Source organism: Hydractinia symbiolongicarpus, chromosome 2 (genome assembly GCF_029227915.1).
Source record: "Hydractinia symbiolongicarpus strain clone_291-10 chromosome 2, HSymV2.1, whole genome shotgun sequence".
Taxonomy (NCBI): Eukaryota; Metazoa; Cnidaria; class Hydrozoa; order Anthoathecata; family Hydractiniidae; genus Hydractinia; species Hydractinia symbiolongicarpus.
The window spans coordinates 11,920,327-11,947,502 of NC_079876.1; the positions used below are offsets into that span (position 1 = coordinate 11,920,327).

Sequence of the window (27,176 nt, forward strand, 5' to 3'; positions counted from 1 at the left end):
GTTAAATATTTAACACTTATACTGGAATGCGTATTCTTTAATGTTTTAATAGAGTTGCTCGATAAACCAACCAGACCAAAGAACAAGACTTGTTATGCTTTTTGACATCGAAATATAAAATTCCTAACATATCCCGGGAATGAGGTTATCAGCTTCTACTTAAACTTTTGTGAAGTAAAACCATGTCTCGATAAGTAATTACTGCCAACTCTTGCCATACTCCACAAAATACTGTCTTTTCTTATGTAATTTACAGGGTTATTGTTTATTAATTTATTTTAAGCAAAGGGTGGTACGTTTACTGTCCCTCTCCCCCATCACATAATGGTAACGCCGAGACAAAACAACAACATTTGGCTGAAGCAACAATTATTGTACATGATTCTCCTATATATACTTTTAAGCTCACATATAATAATAATACTATCGTACATAAAGTTTGTCTCGTTTAACCCGACAGAAACAACAAATAACATTTATACACCTAAAAAGTTTATTTGGAGTGCATTTCCACTACAAGCTGTCGTTTAATACGCAAATAGAGTCAAGAATCACGGTTATGAAGTTTCTAGCAAGCTCATATGTGGAAATCCACCCACCCAAAAAGATACGTAACTTACGTACTCTTGACAAAAGAACGTTTTGAACGATAAATTAATAGAAATAAAATCACCTTTCAGAGGAAAATAATAAACGAAATACAGAAAGGAAAGCAATAGCTGAGAATTTGTAATATACACCCTATTCGAGTCAACACTTCTCTAAAAGAATTACGTACCGATTTACCCTATTATTCCCGCATTCTAACCTTTACCGTATCTACGTCCTTCAATATTTCCAGCATATAGTAGTGTGAGTATCATTTTACGACAATTTCATATGATTTGTCCCATTTTATTCGTACTTATGCTTTTTTATACATCAAAATTCTGTGGCTTTTATAAAATAATAGTTACCTGATTTTCATGGTTAAGAAAACAATCCCGCCTCTCTATTAAAACCGCCAATTATTTTTAAGGCTGAAACGCTAATCTCGCCGCAGAAATAATAGAGTAAATGCGATATATCTAAACAGATACATATATATATAGTCTTTTATAAATATAGTCGTCAAGTCAAGCAGTACATGCATGGAAACCTGTGTAGTGAAAAAACAAGGCAATTGTTTTAAAAGGCCTGTAAACGGGTATCACTAAAAGTTCAAAAGAATGCTTTGACTTATAGTAGGTGCTTTTAATGTTAATCTGAAATTATCTCGAGTAGTCTCTCTATATATACAAAGAAAGAAGGTTGGAAACAAAAACATTTGATAATAAATCATTTTCTTTCCCAGCGTCCGTAAGATTGCGAGTAGGCTTGCGAATCTAGCGAATATCCAGATAGAAAAAGATTGATTCAATAACAACAAAAAAGTTTTAACGGTCACAAAAAAGATGCTCCTTTGATTGGTCGGTTTGATTACAAACGTTACCAACAGTTTCTAACAAATTTGCACTTGTGGTCATCTTTTAGAAGAACAATCTTTATATGCACAACACGATACAGCTAAAAATCAGCAAACTCTTTGGCACACTTTTCCGTGCTAGATATGCGTAGAGCTTCCTCTTCGTAATCATCGAAATTACTTGGATCGCCAGGACCTTTACAACGCGGGATAAACGGAGCTTCAACCTAGAAATGATAAAAATATCCAATTGATCGTTAAGCGCACTTGAACTCGTCACACTTAGGTGGGGTATTCACATAGCAAAATCTAATTCTACTTTTGACTTAATCAAGTTATTTCGCTTAGAATAACTCCGGTTTTCTGTTGTGCACTTAAAAGGAACACACCTTTCCCGAGTTTGTTTTGATGGACTGCTCCTATTTCTCAATTTTGTCCAACAAAAATGTGATTTTAAAATCCTCACTTGAAACATGATAGAATGTAACATTTTCAGAGCCATACAGCAAACAAACAACCTGTTACAACAGTTTTCTCAATTTTGTACTAATTGACCTCTGTTTGAAACAGAAGCTCATTAGCACAAATCAAAAATTAAGAAGACTTTGACCGTGATATTAAAACCAACCAAAACAGCATTTTCACATGTCGGATTAAGTTGAAAATTTATACACACACCAATTCAATTTTTCTGAATATGATCTTAAAGTCAAACATCAAAATTCTAAAAATTTTAAAGACATGCAATTCGGGAAACGTGTATTGATCAAACTCTCCTTCGCATTGGGTTTAAGAACAACAAACATTCCTAAAAACTGATTAGCTAATAATTAGCAGCATAACCAATCAAGTTGGAGTATTTTGCTGTGTTTAGTTCTAATATAGTACTACGTACCCTTTTCTGATAAATAGCTATCCAGTCGGTCGAGGAAAACCACCGGTGATTCTTAATATCAGAGACGCCATTCTTTAAATTGCCAAAACGTTTCGTTAAATCTACTTGCAACAGACTCTTTAAAATGTCTTTTAGGTCTTGACTAAAATGAGATGGACATCGCATCTGAAATTGAAATATATTACATGTACATTAACGCAAATTGTAGGAAAACGTAAAGGTAAAGCTGTATTTAAAAATTATTCCAGTAGTTTTGACATTTTTTAGAAGAGTTCTAGTTGTCAAAAACAGGAATTTCAACGAGGAAAAAACCCGCTCCCAGCTTTTCAAATTTAGTTACAAAAGAGGGTTAACCACACAGTTTACTTAAATGTACCAGCAAAAAAACCTGGCATTTAAGTTCAAAATAACAATAATTATTACTTTTCCTGAAACAATCTTTTCATATATCTGGATTGGTTGATCTGCAAAGAATGGTGGGTAACCAGCAGCCATTTCGTAGATCAATACACCAAGTGCCCACCAATCAACAGCTTTGTTATACCCCTAAAACAAATCAAGCAATTAAGGTTACAACAAAGCAAGCATTTAAACTTTCATTTTTAGGGTTAGTACATAGGGATCACAGGGGTTCAGCTAAAAACACAAAAATGTAACAAATTATCCTACAGAATGTTTTACTTTTCACGTCCTAATTTTTCACGCCTAAAATTTAAGTATCCTTTTTAATTTGTCGCAATCTTTGATTATTTGTGCAGGTTACGTTAAAGAATTTCTTTTAATTCATGAATGGAAAAATCATAGAACTTACAAGACTAAGGTACTTTTCTAGCAACAATTGGTGGTAAAGAGGCTTATTTCGCACATACTTTTAAAAATGATGGGATTTAAGGTATGTATATCTGAAAAGATATTTTAATAATACTAGTCGGTGATCCATGATAAATTGACAGGTTTGTCCATCCTTTATTTCAACAATTTGTGTGTCACACTACTGTGGTTACCATTTAGCATGACATACAGACGTTTACGGGTATTATAATTTTAATAGTATAAGACAAAAAATATTTGCTTTCTTTACCTTACTCAGGATAATTTCAGGTGCTAAATATTCAGGTGTTCCACATAAAGTCCAAGTTCTTCCTTTAACTCTTTTTCCGAAACCAAAGTCTGTCACCTAAAAAATAGCTTAAGTTGATACAATGATGACAAAAGAAACAAGAAGCCCTGGGGGCTCTAAGAATTTCCGCGCGCTACCAAAATATTTGATGAAAACCTGCTAATTCGTTGTGTTATTGTGCCAAACATTCGAAGGGGTTTGGTGCATGAACCTCTGAAGATAAAGCCCATCAGTGACATTATATCTTACAACAAACGCAAACAAAACGAAACGTGTCATAATAAACTCACATTTTAAAAGAAATTGCTAACAAAAAATACAGCCTATCATTCATGGTTGAAATTCTTGCGATTGAGACGTTTATGGTCTTAAACGGCATTAGTTGACAAAAAATCAAAATTTTGATGTAACCATCATTTTCAGCATACTTTTTTTATTAACTGTGTCAATTTTTGTCGAAAATAAAGCAGTTTTAATTTTTGGATAAATATTGGGCTGAAATGACATTTAGGTGACAAAAAATCAAACTTTTGTACCATCATCATTTTCAGCATACTTTATTTGTTAACCGTGCCAGATTTAGCCGAAAATGAAGTGGTTTTAATTTTTGGACCAATTTTGGTCTAAAATGGCATTTAGGTGACAAAAATCAAAATTTTGATGTCACCATTATGTTCAGCATACTTTTTTTGTTAACTTTGCCAATTTTTGTTGAAAATGAAGTAGTTTTAATTTTTGGACCAATTTTGGCCTAAAATGGCATTTAGGTGACAAAAATCAAAATTTTGATGTCACCATTATGTATACTTTTTTTGTTAACTTTGCCATTTTTTTTGAAAATGAAGTAGTTTTAATTTTTGGACCAATTTTGGCCTAAAATGACATTTAAGGTGGCAAAAAACCGAAATTTTGATGTCACCATCATGTTCACCATACTTTTTTTGTTAATTGTGCCAAAATTTGTCAAAAATAAAGTAGTTTTAATTTTTCGACCAATTTTGGCCTAAAATGACATTCAGGTAACAGGAAATCAAAATTTTGATGTCACCATTATGTTCAGCATACTTTATTTGTTAACTGTTCCAAATTTTGTTGAAAATAAAGTAGTTCTAATTTTTGGACCAATTTTGGCCTAAAATGACATTTAGGTGACAAAACTCAAAATTATTATGTCACCATTATGTTCAGCATACTTTTTTTGTTAACTGTGCCAAATTTTGTCGAAAACAAATACCAATTTTGGCCTGAAGCGTCAATACTAGACTTCCCAGTAGTTAAGGAGCTTGGGTACGAAGTTTACATCTGTGACGGACCAACGTGAAATCCCAGGGTCGATTTTTTCTCAAAAAATGCTCCGAAAGAAAAAAAACGACGGTTTTAAAGAATTTCCTACGCCTTCGGGCGCGGAAATTCAAAAATTCGATTTTGGAAATTATTATATTTGGGTCCGTTTTAGATTGCTTAGATTGGATTTGAATCAGCTTACCTTTATATAACCTTTTTCATCAATAAGTAAATTCTCTGGCTTCAAATCTCTAGAAATAACAGGGGGGAGTATATTGAAACTGATACAAAATTAATGAAATGCACATATTTCTGCAACAATAGGTACTTTGGGTTAAAGATGTACGAAATAGCAATGCAGGGAATATAAACAGTGGACGATTTTCATGGAATTTTCTGATGGCTAACAACTGGTTTAATATAATAAAAAAAAACACACATGGTAAAGAAAAATAAGATTTTAATTACCTGTATATTAGATCTAAAGAGTGCAGATATTCAAATGCCAAAACGATTTGGGCAGCATAGAATCTGGAATGCGGTTCACTAAAAAATGCATTTGTGTAATTTACTCAAAAGAACCTTATCCGTAAAACAGGAGAAAGGAGAATTATTATGACATTAATTTTTTGTGAAAATTCTATCATTCAGGTACAGTTGTTTTACTTTGTTAATTTTTATTTTTTATTACTCTACAGCAGCAAAACAATTTCAACCTTTTTAACCAGTTGGAATTCAGTTATTTTGAATTACATACCTAAATCTGCCAATACGTCTAAGATGAGAAAACATTTCACCACCAGGTACGAACTCTAAGACCATATATAAATTTGAATTGTCCTAAAAAAATTACAAACCTTAACAGTTGCATCTTAAAACTGAAAATTTTAAAGAAAAAGCATCCGATTTGCAAGACCCAGAATAGCCCAAGCAATTAAATTTCTCCCTCATGCTTACTGCTGAACCTATATTTTTATCAGTGGTCCGTGGTTGTCGCTATTAGTCAATCCCTCAAAAAATCTGACTATATCCTTTTTATTTTAATTTATTATATGTTGACAAAAAAATTGCTGAAAATATGTGAAATACTATTTGTAGACGTAATATTTGCCTGCTTCACATCAGGAAATTTTTGTTCCTTAACAGGAATTCATATTTTGCTTTGTGATCATCTACACCCATACACAAGCTTGTGCACATTACATTAAACTTAACGTATTCAAATTTTTGCTGAAGTGAAACAAGAATTTAGTAATGTGTTCTAAATGATGATGATGATGATGATGATGTGTTCTGGTATTTTGCTCGGCAAATAGAGTGCCAATGTAAAATAGGAGAGCTGGATGTACATAAAAACATACCTTGAAGTGCCAATCAAGTTTAACTAAAAATGGAAATTCTATAGCTTGCAAAATTCTTTTCTCATTAAGAGTGTGTTCAACTTGTTTTAACTTGACAACCTATAACAAGAGAAAGCATAATACTTATGAAAAAAAATTGCTGACCGTAGATTTTTTTCACAAAGCTTAATTTAAATAGGTCATATCCTCAGTTTGTCAAAGTACGCAAACGTAAGTGGTATTTTTTATGTCAATGTTTAATTCCGCATGCTGATGTGAATTACTATATAATACCTTTTGCTTATCTAAAATTTTCATTGCATAAAACTTCCCATTATCACGATGCCGCACCAGCATAACTCGTCCAAAGGAACCAGTACCAAGCGTCTTTATTCTTTCAAATTCATCAAGACCAGCAGTATTCTAAAATAATAACATTGTTTTTATAGTTTGCAGGTTTCAATGAGGAACTGTGCCACACGCAATGTTACTTCTGTTCGCAACTGATTTTGTGAGGGATTGTGAACAAAGTATTGACAGTTGTCATTTAAAAAATACATATATTTAAATACCCCCCCCTCAACCTCCCCTTTTGCCCATACCTTAAAGCCACTTTTGACTTTTCAATTCATGTCACAAAAACAGCATTAAACCGTGGAAGGGATAAAAATGTTTTGTGATGATTCCTGTCAATCAATTTAACCAATTTTGTTCCTTTAGAACAAAAATACCTATCACTATATTTTATTCAAACACCATAAAAATGGCACTGCTTAAATCTAAATATCTTCTTTGTTTGAATAAATATTGCTGTATTGAAAGCTGCTGAATGAGAGGTCCTAAGAAGGTTTTAGACATAAAAGGTGATTTGCAGGGCTTCAAATCCCACTTGAGTCTGACTCGCACAAGGTATGGTCACACGAGTCCAATTGGACTTGCTTTATGTATGTAGAAAATCGTGTAGTAAAATATGTACATAAATTTGATAATTCTTTTAATTTAAGAGATCACAATAGTTATTCATAATATAAAAAATAAATAAATAATTAAATATAAAGAAGGGAAGACATGCCACTAATAATGTTGTTTCTTTAATGTTAAACCTAAAGTCATCTCTGGTTTTATGTGCATAATTTTATGTTTATTATGTATAAGTTTTTTTAGCATAAATGAAAACGAAATTGTAATAGTTATATCACTGAATGTCTGTAACAACGATGTGCAGAAAATTCTCTCATGTTTTTATAATTTTATTATCCATTTTTATCTTAGCAATCAGTGTGTGCATAATAAAATGAGTGGCAGTAATGTGGAAGAAAATCGATTCAAAATGTTTAATGTGATTACAAAGATACAAAAAGATTAGAACGCAAAAGAAAGAAATATCTCTAGGATTGTGTTTTAGAGAGAAAAAATATTAAATTGCGTATATGAAGTTAGGAACATGTGATTGCGTATGCTGTTGTGTTATAGCATATGCGTCCTATCCAGTTTTTGATTAGCAAGCATGAATCTGAATTTTGAAAAATAGATTTTGAGCATAAGTAAAATAATAAAACTAAAAAAATTAGACTTTTAAGACTCAAATGTCAATATTAAAAAGTTGCTTACTTTGTGCGTTTTTACTTTTCAATTTATTCCTTCGTACAGTATTGAAATAATCTCAAGCATTGTTATTTTTAAATGTTGTTGAAATGGAGAACGATTTCTGTTTATTCTCCTTCATGTACATTTTCTCTGTAATGGTAATTATTCAGACTGCTGTTTCTCTGGTCATTCTGTATACGCTGCTGGTTCTCTTGTCGTTTTGTGTAGACTGGTAGAGTAGTGTGAAAATGTTTGTTAACATTGTAGTTCGTGTTTTTTTCATGTTATGCACGAACCACGGATAGCCCACAATGCTTATTTTTTTTAACAATTGTGAATTTCATGATCATGTTGCGTGGACTACATGAACAAAAATTAAACATTACACTGTGGGGTGCACGACAGATCACTATGTAACAGATTTTAATCCTTCGTAAATCAAGTGGCATCAAAAAAGCATTAGGGGACCCCAACTTAACTAGTTGTTCTACGGGCGAAGTCAAGAGTAACTTACGGTCGATCGGTCAGCGAAATAAAAATAATTAAAAAAAAACAGAGGAGGGTGTTAGACAAGCATATTTTTCGGGGCATTTGTGCAACACGCATGCATTCAAATTTGTTTGTTGCAAAGGAAAAACACTAATAATTTATCTACCTATAAAAATGTAACTAGCTTTCAATGTGAAAAGATACAAATACTTGCATGCTTAAAAATTTATGCAGCAAGAATTATTCTTGTGCTGTTTTGGAAGTTATACAGGAAGAATTATTCTTTTGCTGTTTTGATACAGAACATACTTGCACGTCTTGAAATATACAAGTTATTCTTCCCCCACGATAATAAAAAAAACTGAAAAGTTATTGTGATAAAAAAGTGTTCTTTTAATGTTTTTTTAGCGCAGCCTTATAAGAAATCTAAATTAAAGTGCAAAATATTTCTACAGACTATAGTTTGGTTGGCAATGTTTAAAATTATTCATTTAAAATTCATAACGAAGGAGGGTGTAACGAGAAGTGTATTTTACCTTGTTTTTATTATTTTTCCTAAATGGCTTCGAAAATTTTTTTTGTAGTAATCAATTTTAGCTAGCGTAATTTTAATATAATAATCATAACGAAGGAGGGTGTTACGACAATAATAATTATATATATTGTTTTTCGCTTATATTATAACTATTTTAGCGAAAGTAGCTAATTTTTGTTATATAATCTATAAATCACATAAAAATTTCAACTTTTATTTAACCACGTAAATATTTTTGTGATTACAAAATTAGCGCATTACTTTTCATTTTCTTGAACAGAATTCTTTTGTCAACAAAAAAATCAGCAAAACAAGGAGATGTGTTTGACGAGCGTATTTTTATTAAAGTTCTAAAAATTAAAATTGCCAGTGTGATGTCTCGCACGCCTCAGGACCTGTGTGGAGAGCTATGTACAAAATAGAAAATCAACAGTTTGATTTTCCATGTTAAAATGAAAATTATTTGCAGATAACAACAGTTTTTATCTATAATTAAATTCATATGTTTGTTCTGCGTGTAAGTACAGTTTTGCAGACTTGCTTCATCACTGATCCGGCGGCGTTCACCTCTGCATTAGTTAAGAACCAGATGGCTGGATTTCTTGTGTAAGACCTGGTTACCAACAATGAAGAGGCCAATCATTAGGTATTTATGTCTACGTAGTTCTTTTAACTAAGTCAGGAGTCGTTGAATTAGCTAGGATGGTCAGGTTGGCTATGAACAAGCTTGCTCGTGGATTAAAAGTACTAGAACTATTCAATAATTCTGAGATCTAAACAAATGAAAGTGTCCGACCAAGACGGAACTCTATTGAAAGTCTCCAAAAATTATTTTGAGGGCAGCCTTCCAGTAAGTTTTTTAGGAATTGCACGCCTACTATCTTTCATCGCAACCCTAAATAGAACTCAGTTGTGTGATGTTTGTCGCATGTCGTCGCAACTTTAGGAGTGTGACCTACCGGACGCCAGTCATTTTACTCATGATCAGGCCTATACGCCTAGCAAAAACTAAAAATATGCTTCCTTAAACTCGATAAAACCTGAAACAAATTAACTTTAATAAAAGACTTTTATTTGAATAGAAAAAAAAATTAAATTAAACTGGCTGTAGAAATTATGGAGCTTTCGAAAATTATTGTGGGACACATAATTCTTTGTGGAGATAATAATATTAGCATAGTGGTCACGTAGAATATTTGAATGCTTCTTATACATAAAGACCACGACTTTGTTGTGGTTTGTGTGCACCACGCTTGTTACACGAACACGATGTTAACAAACCTTTTCACGGAACTGTAGTTACCTATTATAGTCATTACAACTTTTTAGACTTATTGGACTTGCCCAAAATAGGGTCTGACTTCAAGCTTTTCAGAAGCAAACACATTACAAAACTTTCTCACTTAGTTTCATTCAAAACTTCATTAAATGTATATGTATAACTGAAATGCACCAACGAAAAGGATGTATTTTCTCTGCCATGAGTGTAAAATAATCAAACAAAAAGTGAGAATTAAATGAAAACACAACAAACAAAAGGAAAAGGAATGGTTGCACAACCTAACCTTTACTATCGCAAAAAAACAGAGAAAGAAGTGACAAGAAAATATTTCATTTGATTCCCCAAAGTGAAGTAAGTAAAGTGATTAGCAAAACTGGTATTCTGATTTATAAATTGACGGCCTGCTAATTTAAACCGTTATCTACCTAATGACAACCATTGCAAAATAAGGAGCATATAAAAGAACCATAAAAATTCTTACGTGTGAAGGACTGTCCCATTTCTTTTTAAAATCCTCTTGTGCTTGACTTAAGAATGCTTTCACTAAAACAAAAAAGGCAAAGTTAATTTAGAAATATATACAGGACAAAAGACAAGGAGTATGTCAAAATTATACCACCATCATCATCATCATCATTATCATTCTCCGTCCGTTTTCCATGCTAACATGGGTTGGACGGAGGCATATTAATGACCCTCTACCAATCTGATCTAGACTGTGTTAGATCTAAACTCAACTTCCTGTGTATTAAGTCTGTCCTTATAACCTCCTGCCAAGTCTTTCTCACTCTACCTCTGGGCTTTGCCCCAGGAACTATCAAGTCTCTACACTTTCTTACCCAATTATCCCCCTCCATTCTTTCCAAGTGTCCCAGCAAGCAAAAACAAACAAGCAAAAAATGGTTTAAAGGTAGTATCATTTCTTCAAGATTTACAAAAGAAATTTACAATATGTTTTGAGTATTTAAACACATTTCTTCTAATTAAAACTTATGCTGTTTACAACTGATTACAGGATTTTCAATTTTTTCCAACAAGCATTCGTTTGACCTTTGTGATGGTTGTAACAGCCTTCTGTCTTTGTTTTTTTAACATGCTCACGCATTCTGACAATGATGTAAATCCATCTTTGTAACATAAATTTTGTCTATTGTTTGAATTTTTAAACTTTTGTGCTTTGAATTTTTAATATCAGTTCATTTTTTATCTAACAATGATGTAAATCCAAAATCATAAAAAATCATAAAATAGTACTAGAAACTTCCCTGCTAAGTGGTCTTCTGTCTTCAGAATGCATGATTTCGTATGCAAACCTCCATATTTATATACCTAAAATTTTCTATTTAATTTTTTTGGGGGTGGGTTGTTTTTTTAATGATTCAATTCTACATTTTTTGGCCAGGTAAGCCTTGATCTTCTCATTACCAGTTATCTAACTAATACAGCTGCATGTGACACTGAGTTTATATCAACAGAAGTATCACCAAAGTATCAATCTAGTTGGACAGGATCAAACTAACTGTAAGTGTTATATTTCAATGTAACAAGCCTTGTTACTTAAGCGCATGTGATCACAATTACACGGCTCCTCACACATGAAACAGAATTGGACGTTATTTTTTAGGTATTATTTACACCTATAAAAGCCATTTTGTTTTAGTTTTGTGAAGTATTTAAATAGTACAGTGAGTTGCCAGAATATTCTAACATGAAAAATGAAAAAAACTGTTGTACACCCTCCTCGTTTTCTCGAAATACACAAACTAATAACTTATACTGCAAGACTAAATTGCTAGAATAATTTGCTGCGTAGGGAAACTACATGCAAAGAACAAGGCTATGTTTGCTGTAACATTATCCTTCCTTGTGTTCTTTTATTTACTCTCTATACTTTATTTGCATGTTACTCAGATTTTCTGTGAGGCAAATGTTAACAATGCTAAAAGGTTTAATATTTGTCCATTTTTTATTATTCAAAAAAGATAACTTGCTGCAAGTCTTTATTCTTTCTGTCTTGGAAGAGATTCTTTTAAATTCTAGTATGGCAAGATTGTGAGGGAAAAGCAAAAAAATACTACCATATATGTAGGTTCATGCCAAAATATTAAATCCGAAAATAAAGATTTGCTTAATTATTTCAAACATGTTTTTAATTTCAAATATAGTTAAAAGTGATTAAGTCATTGTGATTTCAATTCATAAATAAAGATTATTATCCCCTTATCAGATCTTCAATTTGTCAAAGTAGACTGTTGATGCTGTTTAAAATAATTAATAAAATTGATTTAAATGTGTTTCCTTTCAAGCCAGATCTGACACAGTCTAGATCAGATTGGAAAGGGTCATTAATATACCCCTTCTAACCCATGCTAGCATGGAAAACGGACGTTAAGCCGAGAATGATGATGATGATGATGTCTAGACCAAATAAATATTACACCATAAATACTACACTTGAACTTATAGACACCCAACTCCTTACATGAAAATGGATAGACACATTTTTGTCAAATCATTTTATTAGATTTTAGCTGGACAAGCAGTGAATCACACACTTTCTTATGTCCATCTGATCTTAAAAAAAAACAACAACGTAAATTTAAAGTGAATTTTACATGTAACATAAGGCCATATGCACAAAATTATTTTAACACATACCTGCCAAAAAATCTTATTTATTGGTAGAACGGGAATTATAGTTTTAAGTATTGTGGTGACAATAACACTATAGGAATCTCCAAAATTCTAACCAACTAGAACAGCCAACAGCCAAAGGACACTCACATAGCAATTTTTTATTGTCATTTATACGCTAAAAATTACTGACACCAAAAATTAGATCATCATAACATTAAATTTCTAAAATAGACTTTTTTCAATTGCAGTAGTTATTAAGAAATTTTACGCAAGTGAAGGGAGTTGTCACCAAAACTAAGGGATTCTAACTCATGTGTCCCGCAGAAAGTACAAGAGTTATAACCACTACACTACGACACCACAAACCAAGCTATTTGGTATCATGCTATAATTTTACTAATTTCTGAATCATACCAACTCTGGAGAAAGACTAGGGTCAAAAATTTAGTTATAACTGAAAAGAAACATATCAATGTGCTAAGATGGGTAATAAATCTCTTAAAAGAGACTCTGCTTTTGCCACTTTTTGCATGCTACATTTAAATGCAGGTCTAAGGTTTCTGAAAACATGTGATTAGTTTCCTCTTTTGACATCAAAGTTATTAAATATATACTGTCAACATAATTAGATAGAAAATTAAGTGAAGTGGTAGTAGGTGTCTTTGTATTTTTGTTTAAATCAAAACCATGTAGGCACACGCGTGTATGCTAGCCCTGCACTTCATTGTGCCTCAATTTTAGTTGTATTAATTTGTATCTGTAATAAAGAGAACATAGGAATAAATATACGAGTTACATTCTGATAAAGAATCACCACCCACTAAATGTCCTTATTAACAAAACCTGTTTGTGCATGAGAACTGCGATGCTTAAGATCAAACCATGTTGTCAGTAGTAGTGAAAACAAAGTAGGGCCAGAAGTCAGGCGATATATCAACATGAATTAATCTATACCAAAAGATTTCCAAGATTTTTGTTTGGATCATTTTGACCAGGGGAATATTTTACGTTACAGACTTGACAATACCCCTCCACCACCACCACCCCAGCTCGCCTCTAAAACACAATTAGGGAAAGTTGTTATTGGCAGTCCCTTTTGAAAATGCAAACTACACACAATTCGTACTTTATAACTGACTTATCGATTAGAAGATGAGGAAGTTACAGGATCATAAAAAATCTGATTTGACCATTAACTTTGTAAGACACATTCAAATTTTTGTAAATGGCATTAAAATGGACATATTGTTTTCAACGTGCATGTGTTTTTTTCAGGCTTTTTAAACTGTAGTAATTGTGGCGTAAAAACATAAGACTGGTAACTTCGGGGAAAAGCCTGCATTCGTTTTAAAATTTAAAAACAAATATACGAGAACTTACTAGGTAAAAAAAATACAGAATTTATTATATATACATACTTAGTCTATCAAAAAAACTGTCTATATTATATATATTTAGTCTATAAAAAAACTGTCTGTGCTAAACACACCGTTACTAGTGGTAGGAGTGTTCTACATTTATACATCATTTACAACAAACAAGGTTAAACAAGCTTCTGCCATGCATATCCAATCCAATCTTAAATAAGAGCTCTTGCATAAAACAACAAACAATAAAGTAATTATGAAATCGTTATGTTGCTTGTTGGGGTGAATGATTAAAGTTTTAATAGGGGACTTCTGGGAATTTTTTAGTATATATTACCAAAGTCTTAAAAGTTTTGGCATTGGATTTTTTGCCCCATAAGAAATAAAACACTAAAAAACATAAACTAGGGTATATAAAGCAGCTTCTAAGCAATGCAATGACATCAAAAATGGTTTAAACCCTAAATAAGTTTGAACGAAAAACCAATTCAATATGGCAGAAAAATAGTAACTGAAGTGGGAAAAACAACATCCTTAAAGGTTAAATTTCTGGTTATTGCCAGAACTATATGCGAAATGAATACTTTTTCGTTGTAAGTAACTTGTTTAAGCTTTCCTAGTATGTCTTATTTAAAGGTAACTTAGGATAAATGAGAAGTTTTGAGATTAGCTTGATTTGACGTGGGACAAGCTTTAAAGTTACACAACTCTGTGTGCCTTTTCGTAGTAAGATAAATGCAATTAAAAGTGTTGTTTTAGATTCCGGGAATAATTTAGGTTAGTTATCAAATAAAAAGCAAGAAAATTGGCCTGAACTTAGCCTTGCATAAGCAGAGTTTTTACAAGTTTTAACACTGCTTACACATCGTTTCGTATGAAATATGTGATGTTTACAACGAACCATTATGAAAGAAAAGAAAACGTAAATCTTTGAGCATCCACACACAGTGGCCAAAGTTACAACAAAATAACCTTCACTTTTACGTAGCTAAGCTAACACAATATTAACAAATTATTGTTAGGATCAGGTAATAGACCAACTTTAGTCGTAAGATAGTTGACATTTGTAACTATTTTTATCAATCTCAAATTTTGTGAAGTTTGGTCGTAAACGAGCTAGCTCACCTGCATTCTCTGAATCACCCTTCTTTGGAGCATTTCCCATGCTTATTTAAAAACGCCACCAGGAAAATACAATTTCTAATTATAATAACAAAATAAACTAAGTTTCTATGCAAGTCTGCAGGGCATTTCGTAGAAAGTTGCTTTATAACGCTAAAAGCTGTTCACTCCTTTTCTCAAACACACAGCTCCTATCATTCCCGCTGCAAGAAACAAAATGCTTTCATAAAAGTACTGAAGTAGCAAAATAGCGACTTGTTATTGGCTTAGAAAAAAATATAAAAAGCCGATTGGAGAATTATTTCCAGCTGTTCAATATTACGAAAATAGAATTTCACCGGATAAAGTTAATGCCGCAGATGAGCCGTAGCCAAGGTTAGGAAAGGCCCGAATCACACACATCGTGCAGCAAATATGTATATTGTCTGATCGTGTGAACTGATCAGCCGTGTTTACGCTTTTTCAAAAGCATTAACTGTGTCGCTATAACTTGGCTTACTTTACTTGTTTTTGCCTCAGGGCCGTAGCAGACTAGGGGCGGAATCTTTGCTGATCATGGTCAATATATTGAAAAGACTTTGCATGGAGGTAGGGTCACGAAAATTAAGGGTCGCTAAATTTAGTGACTTCGGCGGCGATCGTCATTTTGTGCGATATTGTAAAAATTAGCACCTCCAGGTTACCGGAAATCTTTCCATAAAATCGATGTAACCAATTAGCGACGAGGTAACGATATTGTTATTTGTTATGTTCTTTTTTTAAAAAAGACATAATTTTTAAAAACACTCCCGGAGTGACTATATACCACCCCATCATAACCTCACCCAACCCACCTCTTCCCACTCCCTCCCTCCTCTACGACACTGCACAGCGTGTGTGTTGTAGTAAATGACTGATTGATAAGGTGTTAAAAATCCTCTCATTTCGTAAAGAAATGTTAATGGTCGTATCTATGTGTCGCCTTTATGGATAAAATTTTACACGTTTCAGATTTCTTCCGACCGATTCCGATATCAGCTCTTCACGGCCAATTCGACGTCAAAAAGGAGGGCAATAATATCAGGCGCCTAAAAAAAAGAAAATCGAGGGGGATGTTCCACCTAAAATTTTAATCGAAGTAACAACCTAAATGGGCGTGTTAACTTTGACTTCCTGTTCACATAATTAATTTTCTGTAGTAAGTAAGCAAGTAAGTAAGGAAAAGTTTTAATGTTCTAATGGGTGTCACACCGACTGTAACTATGTCGCATTACCGCCATAGATATATATATATATAGCATTGTTCTAACTTGGTTGCCTGTCACACAAGCCAGTTAGCGGTTGGTAGATGGCACCAAATGGGCTGACAACACTACATTTAAAGTGCGCCGGAGTGGTGACTCGAACCCGAAACCTTATGATTGCAAGCCGAATGCGGTACCGCCATGCGCTACCATCTCCGCACTGGAGAGAATTTCTAAACACAGTCAGCTTTAATTACACGAGTACTCAATTTTGAGAAATCTTACAGAAAATCGCGTAATTCAGGAAATTGAATTCCCTTTAAAATACGTTTCTTTAGTAAAGAGGTAATTGTCTAAAATTCATTCTTTTTCTAAAATGAATCCCATCTCTGCTCCAACGTCATTTTTCTGTATATTATGGCCCTGTTCAAGAGAAAATTGGGAACTCTTCGTGAAACTCAATCATCACCATTATTTACATTGCGCCGTAAAATGCCTCCATAACTATCATTCCCCTCCCCAGAGGAGACTTCTCAGGTTAATCTCAAAGAGCTCTGGGGACGAAAATGAATAGCCGTATTGTCTTTTCGTGTGGCAAAACCACAGGTGCTACTTTAAAGAGAGAAAATGTTCGCGATTTTCGGTCCGCAAAATATTTTAAAACGCTATTCACGAAAGTTAATTCTCCAAAATTTTATAAATTCTGGAATTTACTTCCTTTTTCCCTTTTATCACTTTTATTCTTATTGTTTGAGATTACGTGTAATAATTCTTAACCAATTGTTTGAAACAATTCAAAATCATGTGGGGTTTTTTTATCGTCAATGACATTTTTGTGTAACTTTACACGATTGAACATAATAACCAACACCTATGCCTATCGCGAAAGTTAGTTCTCGCAAAAACTATTAAAAAGGAAGATTCGCCAAAGTTAATTCTCGCAAAAAAACATTGAAATGATCATTCGAAAAAGTTAATTCCCGCAAAAATCATTGAAACGATCATTCGCGAAAGTTAATTCTCGAGAAACATTATTGAAACGATCATTCGCGAAAGTTAATTCTCGAAAAACATCATTAAAACGATTATTCGCGAAAGTTAATTCTTGCAAAAAATCAATAAAACGATCATACGCTAAAGTTAATTCTCGCAAAAAATAATTGAAACGATAATTCATGAAAGTTATATCTCGCAAAAAATTTCAAAGGAAAAATATCAACCGCGATATATTTTTACCGATTTAGCAGCGTCTCCTACAAAGTAAATCATAGTATGATATCATGCACAAAATGCGCACTAGTCCATTAGTCAAGTAATATTGATATGCTACAAACTTCCTTTTACTCACCGGTGACATGTTTATTTTACCGTACAAAAGAACATAAACATCCGTAAACATCCCAGAAAAATAGTGGCTACTTTAGTATAAGTTCTTACAAACTTTGCATAGCGAGCAAGAAAAGTTAAGGTCTTCAACTACTTCAACTTCTTCAACTTCAAGGTAAAAACGGTTTCAAGACTACCTGATTTAGGTCTAAACGGATACAGATATGTTTTATAGATCTTTCGCATTTATCTCTTCAAACATCTGTTAATGCAGGTAACGGCTGAAAATAGCGAAATAGCAACAACCAACGCAAAATGATATGATAAAAATTTTTGTTATATAACTAAAAATCAAGCCTAGAAGGAAATCACATTTGAATCCAACCTACCCCATTTTTCGTATTCTTTATCCTTTCCCATATTACTGCGTTCGGGTGGAGTTAAGTACGGCTTCTCTTCAGTAGTTACTCCTTTCTGACTCTTTTCTTCTAAGATGATGCTTTTGTTGCTTGCACTATCCTCAACATGAGGAGATGAAACACTACTATAAGAAAAAAAGAGATATTTTGGCGAAAACATCAACCCTTGAAACTGTCTACATGATGACGATGATATTCAGTCATTTTGGGGAAAGACGAACAAGGCGTGCGTACTTTAGGCGGCTGAATTTCTAAGGTCAAAAATATCGATCGTCCGTTCATGACCACCTCCGATCATGACCGTCTCCGATCATGACATCCTCCGTATCATGACCGCCTACGGTTTATGTTGCTAACGACGAATAAAAAATATGTGTCGGAGAAGTGAATGGACAAAAAATCATTGATTTGGTTTCAAATTTTTCTATGAATAATCTTTTTTGGAAATAAGGTAATTATTTTCGCCTGTTTCCAGCACAGTTAGTGATCAGTTCAGGGTGTTTCAAATGTCTAAATTTCCTCCTACGGGGTGTTCTAAATCTCCTCCTTCGCCCACCACACCCAACTTTACAACGATCAATGTATGAAATGGAAAAAAATTCTTACGCTGAACATCCAATATCGGCAAATTCAGCTGATAATCAGTAACCAACCAATCTACAACGATTTTTATGTATATTTCTAGAAATAAACAAAATGGTATAAACAACAACCTCGTACTCAGTACTCTCTCTACTATAAGCACAGCGATACAACCATAGATTGTAAATATGCTGTGTTTTATTCAAGAGAATAACTTGTGAATACTATTTTGTCACGTTCTTGCGTGCTATGCAGAACCTAATAGTCAGAGGTGGAAATAAACGAAGGGAAGAGGCGTAAAATATAATGTATAACTCGGGTGTATCTGGAACAAATGAAGTGGTCGGAAAAGAAGGTGGATGTTTCATATATACATACTGTTTGTAGTTTATTCTATTGAAATATTACTGCAGTGCAATATTAAACTTGTTATTTCCCTCTTCAGACATCTTCTTACATTCTGATATTCTTCTTCAATTTGACTGGGCAAAAATAAATAGGCTGGATGTTTCAAACGAGTTAAATAGTTTGCCCATGTGAATGGGTTGTGTTTAAAAGAAGGGATGGGTTTGGAATTTAAACACACGGCTGTATACAAAAGAGGCACTGTATTGTGACACACCACCTTTCGAGAAAGAATCTGAGACGATCGAACAGGCTAGCTAGATTTGTTTTATAGTCCCAAATAATATTTGTCATTGTCTAAAACATTGTCCAAATTTGTAAAAACAGTAATTTTGTATCCTGAAATTAGAACATTATTTTTACCAGAAAGAAGGTTAGCTTACAAGATAAATGAGAAAGTTTTTTTTATGACAAACCTGTAACATCATTAAGAATAAATAAAATAACAGCTTCTATGATTTCCTAACTTGACTCAAAATAAACAACACTGATGTAATCAACATGCAAACATATAAGAATAACTGTGAGAAAGGTTTTTTAAAAGAAGCAAGAAATTTAAATCTATCTTGGTTTTTTTTTTTTTTTTACAACTGCAAAGATTTGCGATAAAAAAATTTAAGTTTACATAAGTTTTCAAAAACCACAAAAATTGATTTTTAGAACATGTCTGCATGTTTGTTGTTTTTTCATAGGATAATAAATTTTTCGTAATAAGCAATAAATCTTCAGTCTTGCTAATGTTCTAATGTCTCAGCCACTCCCAGTCCCATTGTTTTCTAAAATTATTCTAATAAAAATGGAACCAACATATAACAGTAAGTTATTCATTAATTTACAATTGAGAAGTCTTTTGCAACATCTATGATTTTACATGGATTCATAATATCAGTATTGTTAACATAAGAAATCTGGTCATTTACGTGTTTGGGTAAATTTACAAGAGAATCTCTATAAACTTTAAGATGCAAAAAATAAAAACACATGCCAAGGTTTCTCAATGTTTAGTGTAAAAATCTAATTATATATATATATATATATATATATATATATATATATATATATATATATATATATATATATATATATATATATATATATATATATATATATATATATATATATATATATATATATATATATATATATATATATATATATATATATATATATATATATATATATATATATATATATACATATATATATACTTTTTTTTTCAATCACTTTTAATCAATTCCATCAAATTACACATTTGTGTTGTCACTGTTGAACTTCTTGTTATTTATCAACTTCAAGGGAACTGTGTAAGTCACCGTTATATGGAAGTGGGATTCGTTTCTTAAGAGTTTAAGAGTACATAAATATTGAGTAACAAAAATAAACACAAGTTATCAAAATACTAAAAAAAATTAAATTTTCAAGAGTTGTGAGGACAGCATAAGTGTAGTGGGCTGTAACCTTTTTCTTTATTTGATTTTCCTTTTCTTTATTTATTCATTTACTCAATCATTTATTTATTTATTTATTCAATTATTTATTCATTCATTCCAACCCATTCATTTTTCTTGTTTATTTTAACTTTTTGGGTTTTTTTTGTGTAATTATTTTTTTTTGTTTGTTATATAAGTTTGTTTGTTTGGAATTTTTCACTTGCTTTGAAACAAACTGGCAAATGTAATAAATGAAGAATCAAAGTATAAGAATTATGTCTAAGATTAATAGCTTGTAAGGGAAAGCTGTTATATATACTATAACAGAAGTATGATATGTCTTGCGATAAAAAATCTGGTTGTTGTTTATTTGTTTAATTAAACTTTCAAGGGCTCGATCGTCAATTGCAGCTAATTTTGTAAAATTATTAACATCAATAATATCAATCAATACATATTCATCTCTTCACATATTTTTGCAAGCTCAAATTGGAAATCAACTTGACCCAGCATAGGAAATTACTTTTCAGTTCTTGTAATGGTCTGTCTGCTATACAAAGATTGGCATAATTTCATATAATTTTTTAAATTTTATTTCTAGTTATCTACATTATTCTAATTACATGCATTTCACAAGGTGCTAAAAAAGAAATAAAAAATATTTCTACACAATACAACACCCAAATCTACTGAATTTAATCTTGCCAGTCAGATACAAAATTTTACACATAAAGGAAATGAGTTTTCGTTCCCATTTCATTAACGGTCCAACTAACTCGTAAGCATATCATTTTTTTATCATTATTAAACTTGTAACATACCAGTGCCATAAAATACATCATATTTGTCATAATAATCAAACCCTTGTAAACTATATAAATGTTGCAGGTATTTTTTTAAAAAAATAGGCTCACCATAAATCGTTTTTACAAAATAAAACAAAAGTTATTGCTATAGATCATTGATCATAAGGGAGTGTCACATTAAAAATAATGTATTAATAGTAAGCCATATACAATTAACAAACAGAAATGTTTAAAAGTGAAAAAACAGTGTGATTTAAAAAATTTATAAAACTATGAAACAAATAATCAAGTAAATAAGTAAATAATTAATAACAAGATGTGAAAAGTAACAATATTTCGTTTTAAATAGAAGAATTTTGGTTTTAGTTTTTCACCTTTAAGTTTAATTTTTCTAAAAAAGCAAATGTAAAGACACAGTTGCACTTATGCGATATTTCAAAAATATAGGAGCAGAAAATAATTTTGCTTGTATATATATAACTTATTATTGTATATAATAAAATTATAAACAAAAAATTGAAGATTTGAGTGATCTTTTTGCTTATTCTAAATTAAATTGAAAAAAACAATCCAATTCCAAAATTAAATGAATGAAAAACGATTTTTTTCTTCATCCTGAAACATTTTTATTAACATCGTAAGAGTAATCTTAAAATATTTTACAACTATATATGACACAATTTTTGAAAATTAATATCGCACAAGTGTAACTTCACCTTAAAAAAAATTGAACACCGTGTCGCAATTAACAAACTGTGATATCAACCAACTATTAAGTTATGAAAACATACATTAAAGCTATTTTTTGACATATAAATCCAATTTCTTCAAAGAGGCCTCAATTTAAAGAAGGTAACAAAATCTGAATATTTCAGTACATTTTATCTTGTTAGTTTTGCTTGTGGACCAGACAAACAACTGTCAGAAAAAATCTCTCCCATGCAAGTAACTATTTGCAGTCGAAAAAAGTTTTGCTTTTACACAGGGTGCCCCAACAAAATTCTACTTGTTAAAAGATTTAGTTTATTGACAATTTTTATGTAAACATAAACAATACCTCCAAATATAGTAAAAAAATTATGCGGTATTATAGATTCAGAAAGGGTAGCAACTTAAAGAAATTATAACCTGAAAGTGTGGAACCCCAGTGTTAGTGTGTAGTGAAGATAACACATACTGCACCTGGGGCATCCTCATCAAAAACAAAACAAGAACAAATGTGTAGGGAACTTTTGTAAAAGGAGATGAGAGTAAAACAAAAATGAAAAATAAGCTGCTTCTGAACTTATTGAAGGGGTAACATTGACTAAAGCTAGGTTCCAAAATAAAAACCAACAAACAAACAAACATCTAAAACAAAAACAAACACTTCTTTTCAATCTTATTGTAAGTCTATCTTGACATCACAGAAAACATTTCTTTAAAAGCAACTCTGAATCCTTTCGTCAATTTTGTTAACGTTATATCCGTTGCCTGAGTGATGATGTAAAAAACAAAAGAAGGTTCTAAAAATAACTTTAAGATTTTATCAAAACTTCTTCTGTCGGAATTCTATTAAAAGAAATCGATTGTTCGTATTACAATGTTAACATTAGTTGAAGTAAAATAACAAAGTTAAACAGTGAATGTATGCAAACATATCAACGGATTTACAAATAAAATGACATCAAAAGGATTGTCTACCTGCGAAAAGCTATCATCATACCAATCGATTTGTTGACTGTTTTTGTTTACACTTTCAGTTTCAAAATGGTTTCGATTTATGCATTTATTTATTTAAGATTTCTAAAAACTCTTTCCCGCTTCGTTCCCAGACTGCACTTGTTATTATATTTTTGTGAACGTTTTTACGATAAGGAAAGTTAGTGAAAACTAGACAGCACCAACTTCGCACCCGGACTACACGAATTTTTTTTTATACTTTATATTTAGAAAAAACCCTCAACATTGATAGATTAAAGAATTAAAGAAAAAGGTGTATACAATTTTAAAGATTACCGAAAACTCATGCTAAAAAAATTCTTATCCACACGCAATTTTTGGTTTTTGTTAAATTCTTACCTAAAATCCAGAGTTAAATGTAGCTCGGGTAAAATACAGGCATGAAGTGAAGACAGGCAAAGAACACCGTGTCGCAATTAACAAACGTTATTCCCATAGTTTGTTGCTTATATCCGGCTAGTACTTCCAAAGTTTGTAAAGATTGCTTATAAAAAAATACGGGTTTTAAAAGAACATTGACTGACAAAGGCGATAAGAAACGATCCAATTAATCGAATTCGATATGTCAAAATTATATTGAGCATTAAAATAAAGTCGAAACTTGACAGGTGATACACGAGAACAGATTTTTGATATTTTTCTTCCGATAAAACGTCTTTAGAGTTGAAATCGCTGAGCGAAGATTTTTTCAACTATGACGTCATTTTTTCTATCTGGTATGCAAATTACACTCTTGTCAGATATTTGTACTTCTTAAGAGTGTTTGCATAATTTTTGAATAGTTACTAATTTGTGGTGTTTTATTATGTTCCTGTGAACTTTTTTTTCATTTAAATGCAATGCAAAATATTTTCATCAATTTTGGAAAGATTTTTTCAACTATGACGTCATTTTTTCTATCTGGTCTGCAAATTTACACCCTTGTCCGAAATTTCGTATACTGTAATGAAATGTTTAACGTTAAGATTACAGTTTATAAAATTGTTTACTGGTTGTTGTATACTTTCTTGCGCTTTTAGAGCGATTTGTTGTAGTAATATTTAAGCTACGACGTCATCATTACGTCATTTCTAAAAATAAACCATCAAAAATTGATATATTTTTTCTTTTACAAATATATTATCTACTGTAAAAACTTTAAGTTCTTACCATGTCTCAATCTGGAGTTATTGATTTTTAAAGATAGAAATTGTGAAAAAAAACTATACATGACCCCGTCTTTGTGCCATGTTTTGTTTCGAAATTGGTTGAAAAACGCAACAAAAAAGAGCTATACTATCTATTACAAAAGTAACAATAACTAGAGAATGACTTGGAGTTAGGAGTTGCACGACCCCTCGTTGAAACCGTATAGAATTGTAAAAAGCGTTGCTTACGGCTAAAAGTTCGAGCGGCGCATAGAAAAATTTTACCTGAACAGCCTAATATGATTTTTACATGATACACAATCCGATTTGTGGAATTTAATAAATCGAATTCGATAAATCAAATCGTGTGTCACCGCCTTTACACATTTTTAGAGTGCGTAATGGTTTAATTTAATGTACTAGTCGTTAGCCCGTGGAAAATCCACGGGTTCGCCCGTCCTTTTTGTACTGCATTGCGTGCGTCTTGCTACTCGCGCAGCTAAGCTACCATTTTGCGTGACAGACAGACAGACAGACGTATACGGGTATTACAATATAGACTAGTCGTTGCCCGTGGAAAAATCCACGGGTTCGCCCGTCCTTTATATTTACCCGTCGCAACAAAGTAAACAAAAATATATCGCATTTGGTACCGGTGCGCATTTTAAAAATATGGTGTTTCCGTTACGGGACGCGGCTCTCGCGGACACACTGACAGACAGACGACGGCTATTATGTCTCCAAACTGACGTTAGATAGAATTTATCTTTTTTTACTGACATTTAAAGTAAGATGATGAGAAATGAGAATGAAAGGAAAGGAAAGGAAATATAACTCTGATGTGAATCCTTTTTCTCCCTCTGGCATGTGAGAAACAACTGTACTCTATCGGAACGGCCTAAACTTCTTTTTTGATTTTGTAAACGTGAGAATATTTCAAATTTTTAGCTTAGTCTTAACAGGTTTTATTTTTTTCGTCAGGAGTTTGGGTTGCCAAACGACATCAATGTAATCATGGAGGTTGGAACCAAAAATGATGTTTGTTCCTACTTGCAAGGGAGACTTTCTAACTAAAAATTTCTAGGTTATGTTCTGTTTACGTGCACTTCAAGAGTTACATACCAAATCATAAACAGCACAGATAGCCGGAGTTTTAAACATTTATTTATTATTATTTTTTACTAACTTCAATTAAGTTTTACACGGATAAACAAATCTTTAACGTGGTTTTTGGGCAAAACAGGTGACGATTCTGAATTCTGAAAGGTGGAGATATTAACCCTCGTTGTGCGGCCCGTTTGTCAAAAAGCCCAAACCGCTCAGTAAGAAAAAGCGCTGGGGACGAGTTTGAAAAAGCTTAACTTTGACACATCTTTTATTCCAGATTCAATTATCCATAACTCAAGACAAAAAACGAACTAAATGTTCAATCCAGACTCATTTGAGAAACAACTTAAGCTTTCATTTTGGCATCCAGTAATTTGCGTCGGGGGACCACTGCCCCCGCCCGGACCCCAGGACAACCCATTCAGCTGTTGACTTTAGTTTAACATAAAAAAGAAGTGCAAGCATACAATGTGTCACAAATGCATTGGGCGCAAGCTAAGTAGGTGTGCGATGACACAAAACTGTGTTTGGGTGATTTTGCGCTGCATTGGTGACCCGTAACATGACCAAAAATCTCGGATTTGGGAAAATTTGCGGAGAGATTTCTTGGACAAATTATTGACATTAAAGCCGGAGACTCTTCTAGACTTTCTTTTTAAAATTCAATGTTTTGGTCGCACTACTAGATCTAAGCCAAATTAGTTTGTTGAAATTGCTTATGACGCAGCTAGGCGGGCCTGTGAAACGCCCATGGCTATCCCGTATATATACGGGACCCGCATCAAAAGGGTTAACAATTATGGACAAAATGTAATGCAACATGGGAGATAATTTCGAATTTCGCCGGCACAAGATTGGTTGTTTCTATACTAAAGTTCCGGGCTTGGTTAAATCCGTACTTGTTTTTATTATTTTCCGAAATTTATGCCAAACAAATGCTATCGTGTTTTACCGTCTTCTCACACAATTAAATACGCCGTAAATCACTTCACAGTTCGAACAAACAAACTAAGAACGCGACAAAGCCGGCACCGAAAAACGTTTTTGGTGAAAAAATTGTCTTTTAACCAAGTCCATCAGCCACCGACCCTTAAAGTCTGATGCTAAATTCCCACTGGAAAAAATTTCTGCGTTGCGACGCGTTTTGACTTTATACGGTAGTCGCTAAATGACGCACACTCGCTGTTGGTTTACTGCGTGACGTCACGTTATGTGTTGCCGCATGCTAATAGAAGTATTTTTCATTGTTATTCTGAAATCACATGTTTTTTTTTTGGGGTACAAAGTTAAAAGAAAATATTTTAATATTCGATGTAAACAAAAAAAAAAAAAGAAGAAGCGATGATCATGTGGCGACGTGTCTCGCTTTAGAGAACTGCGTTATCCCTGTGAATTCCCTTAAAGGAACTGCTAAGAAACATATGCGAAGTTATATAGAGTAATATTCTTCGTACGAAATATTTTACACCCAGCTCATTCAGGTCTTGTGCCACAGATCATCTCATTTTCAGATGTGTTTATAATAAAACAAAAGTCTAAATGTCAACCGCAGTGATAAACCTCGCTTTGCTTTATATATGACTTATAAAACAAACAAGAACCCAAAAGATTTCCAACATTCTTTCCAATGTCAGAAATAACGCCTTTTGATACATGTTAGTTGTTTCTGTCGTCAGCACGACCTATCTTTCCGAACTTTGCGACCCCAGACGTTGATATTTTTGTTGAGCTGGTGCGGTGGAGATTTTAGATGCCATTAGCAAATTTCAAAAGCTCTCTACCTGGCATATGTTTGCACAAAAGTAGCGACTTTGTAGCCTGCAGGCATAACTAGTATTGACCATGATCTTTTTGGTTTACAAACACTAGCCCATTCCTAATTCCCACTAAAAGCGATAAATTTGCTCTTTACGAAATTAAATTTACG

General features: G+C 32.5%; 1 protein-coding gene across 2 annotated transcripts; it reads right to left on the reverse strand.

Moving 5' to 3' along the window:
- Positions 1–352: 352 nt before the first annotated feature.
- Positions 353–18,751, reverse strand: LOC130629435 (cAMP-dependent protein kinase catalytic subunit alpha-like). Of its 2 annotated transcripts, XM_057442622.1 has the most exons (12): positions 18,677–18,751; positions 18,041–18,195; positions 10,458–10,519; positions 6,378–6,506; positions 6,105–6,203; positions 5,501–5,583; positions 5,212–5,289; positions 4,946–4,994; positions 3,421–3,516; positions 2,763–2,885; positions 2,340–2,504; positions 353–1,671 (listed from the first exon to the last, which is right to left on the reverse strand). In XM_057442622.1, exons 2-12 carry the CDS (start codon positions 18,069–18,071, stop codon positions 1,546–1,548), a joined length of 1,041 nt encoding a protein of 346 aa, XP_057298605.1. In that variant the 5' UTR covers positions 18,072–18,195; positions 18,677–18,751; the 3' UTR covers positions 353–1,545. The 2 variants fall into 2 exon arrangements, with proteins under 2 accessions (XP_057298605.1, XP_057298604.1); XM_057442621.1 differs by lacking the exons at positions 18,041–18,195; positions 18,677–18,751 and adding an exon at positions 15,106–15,323.
- Between the last annotated feature and the right edge of the window lie 8,425 nt (positions 18,752–27,176).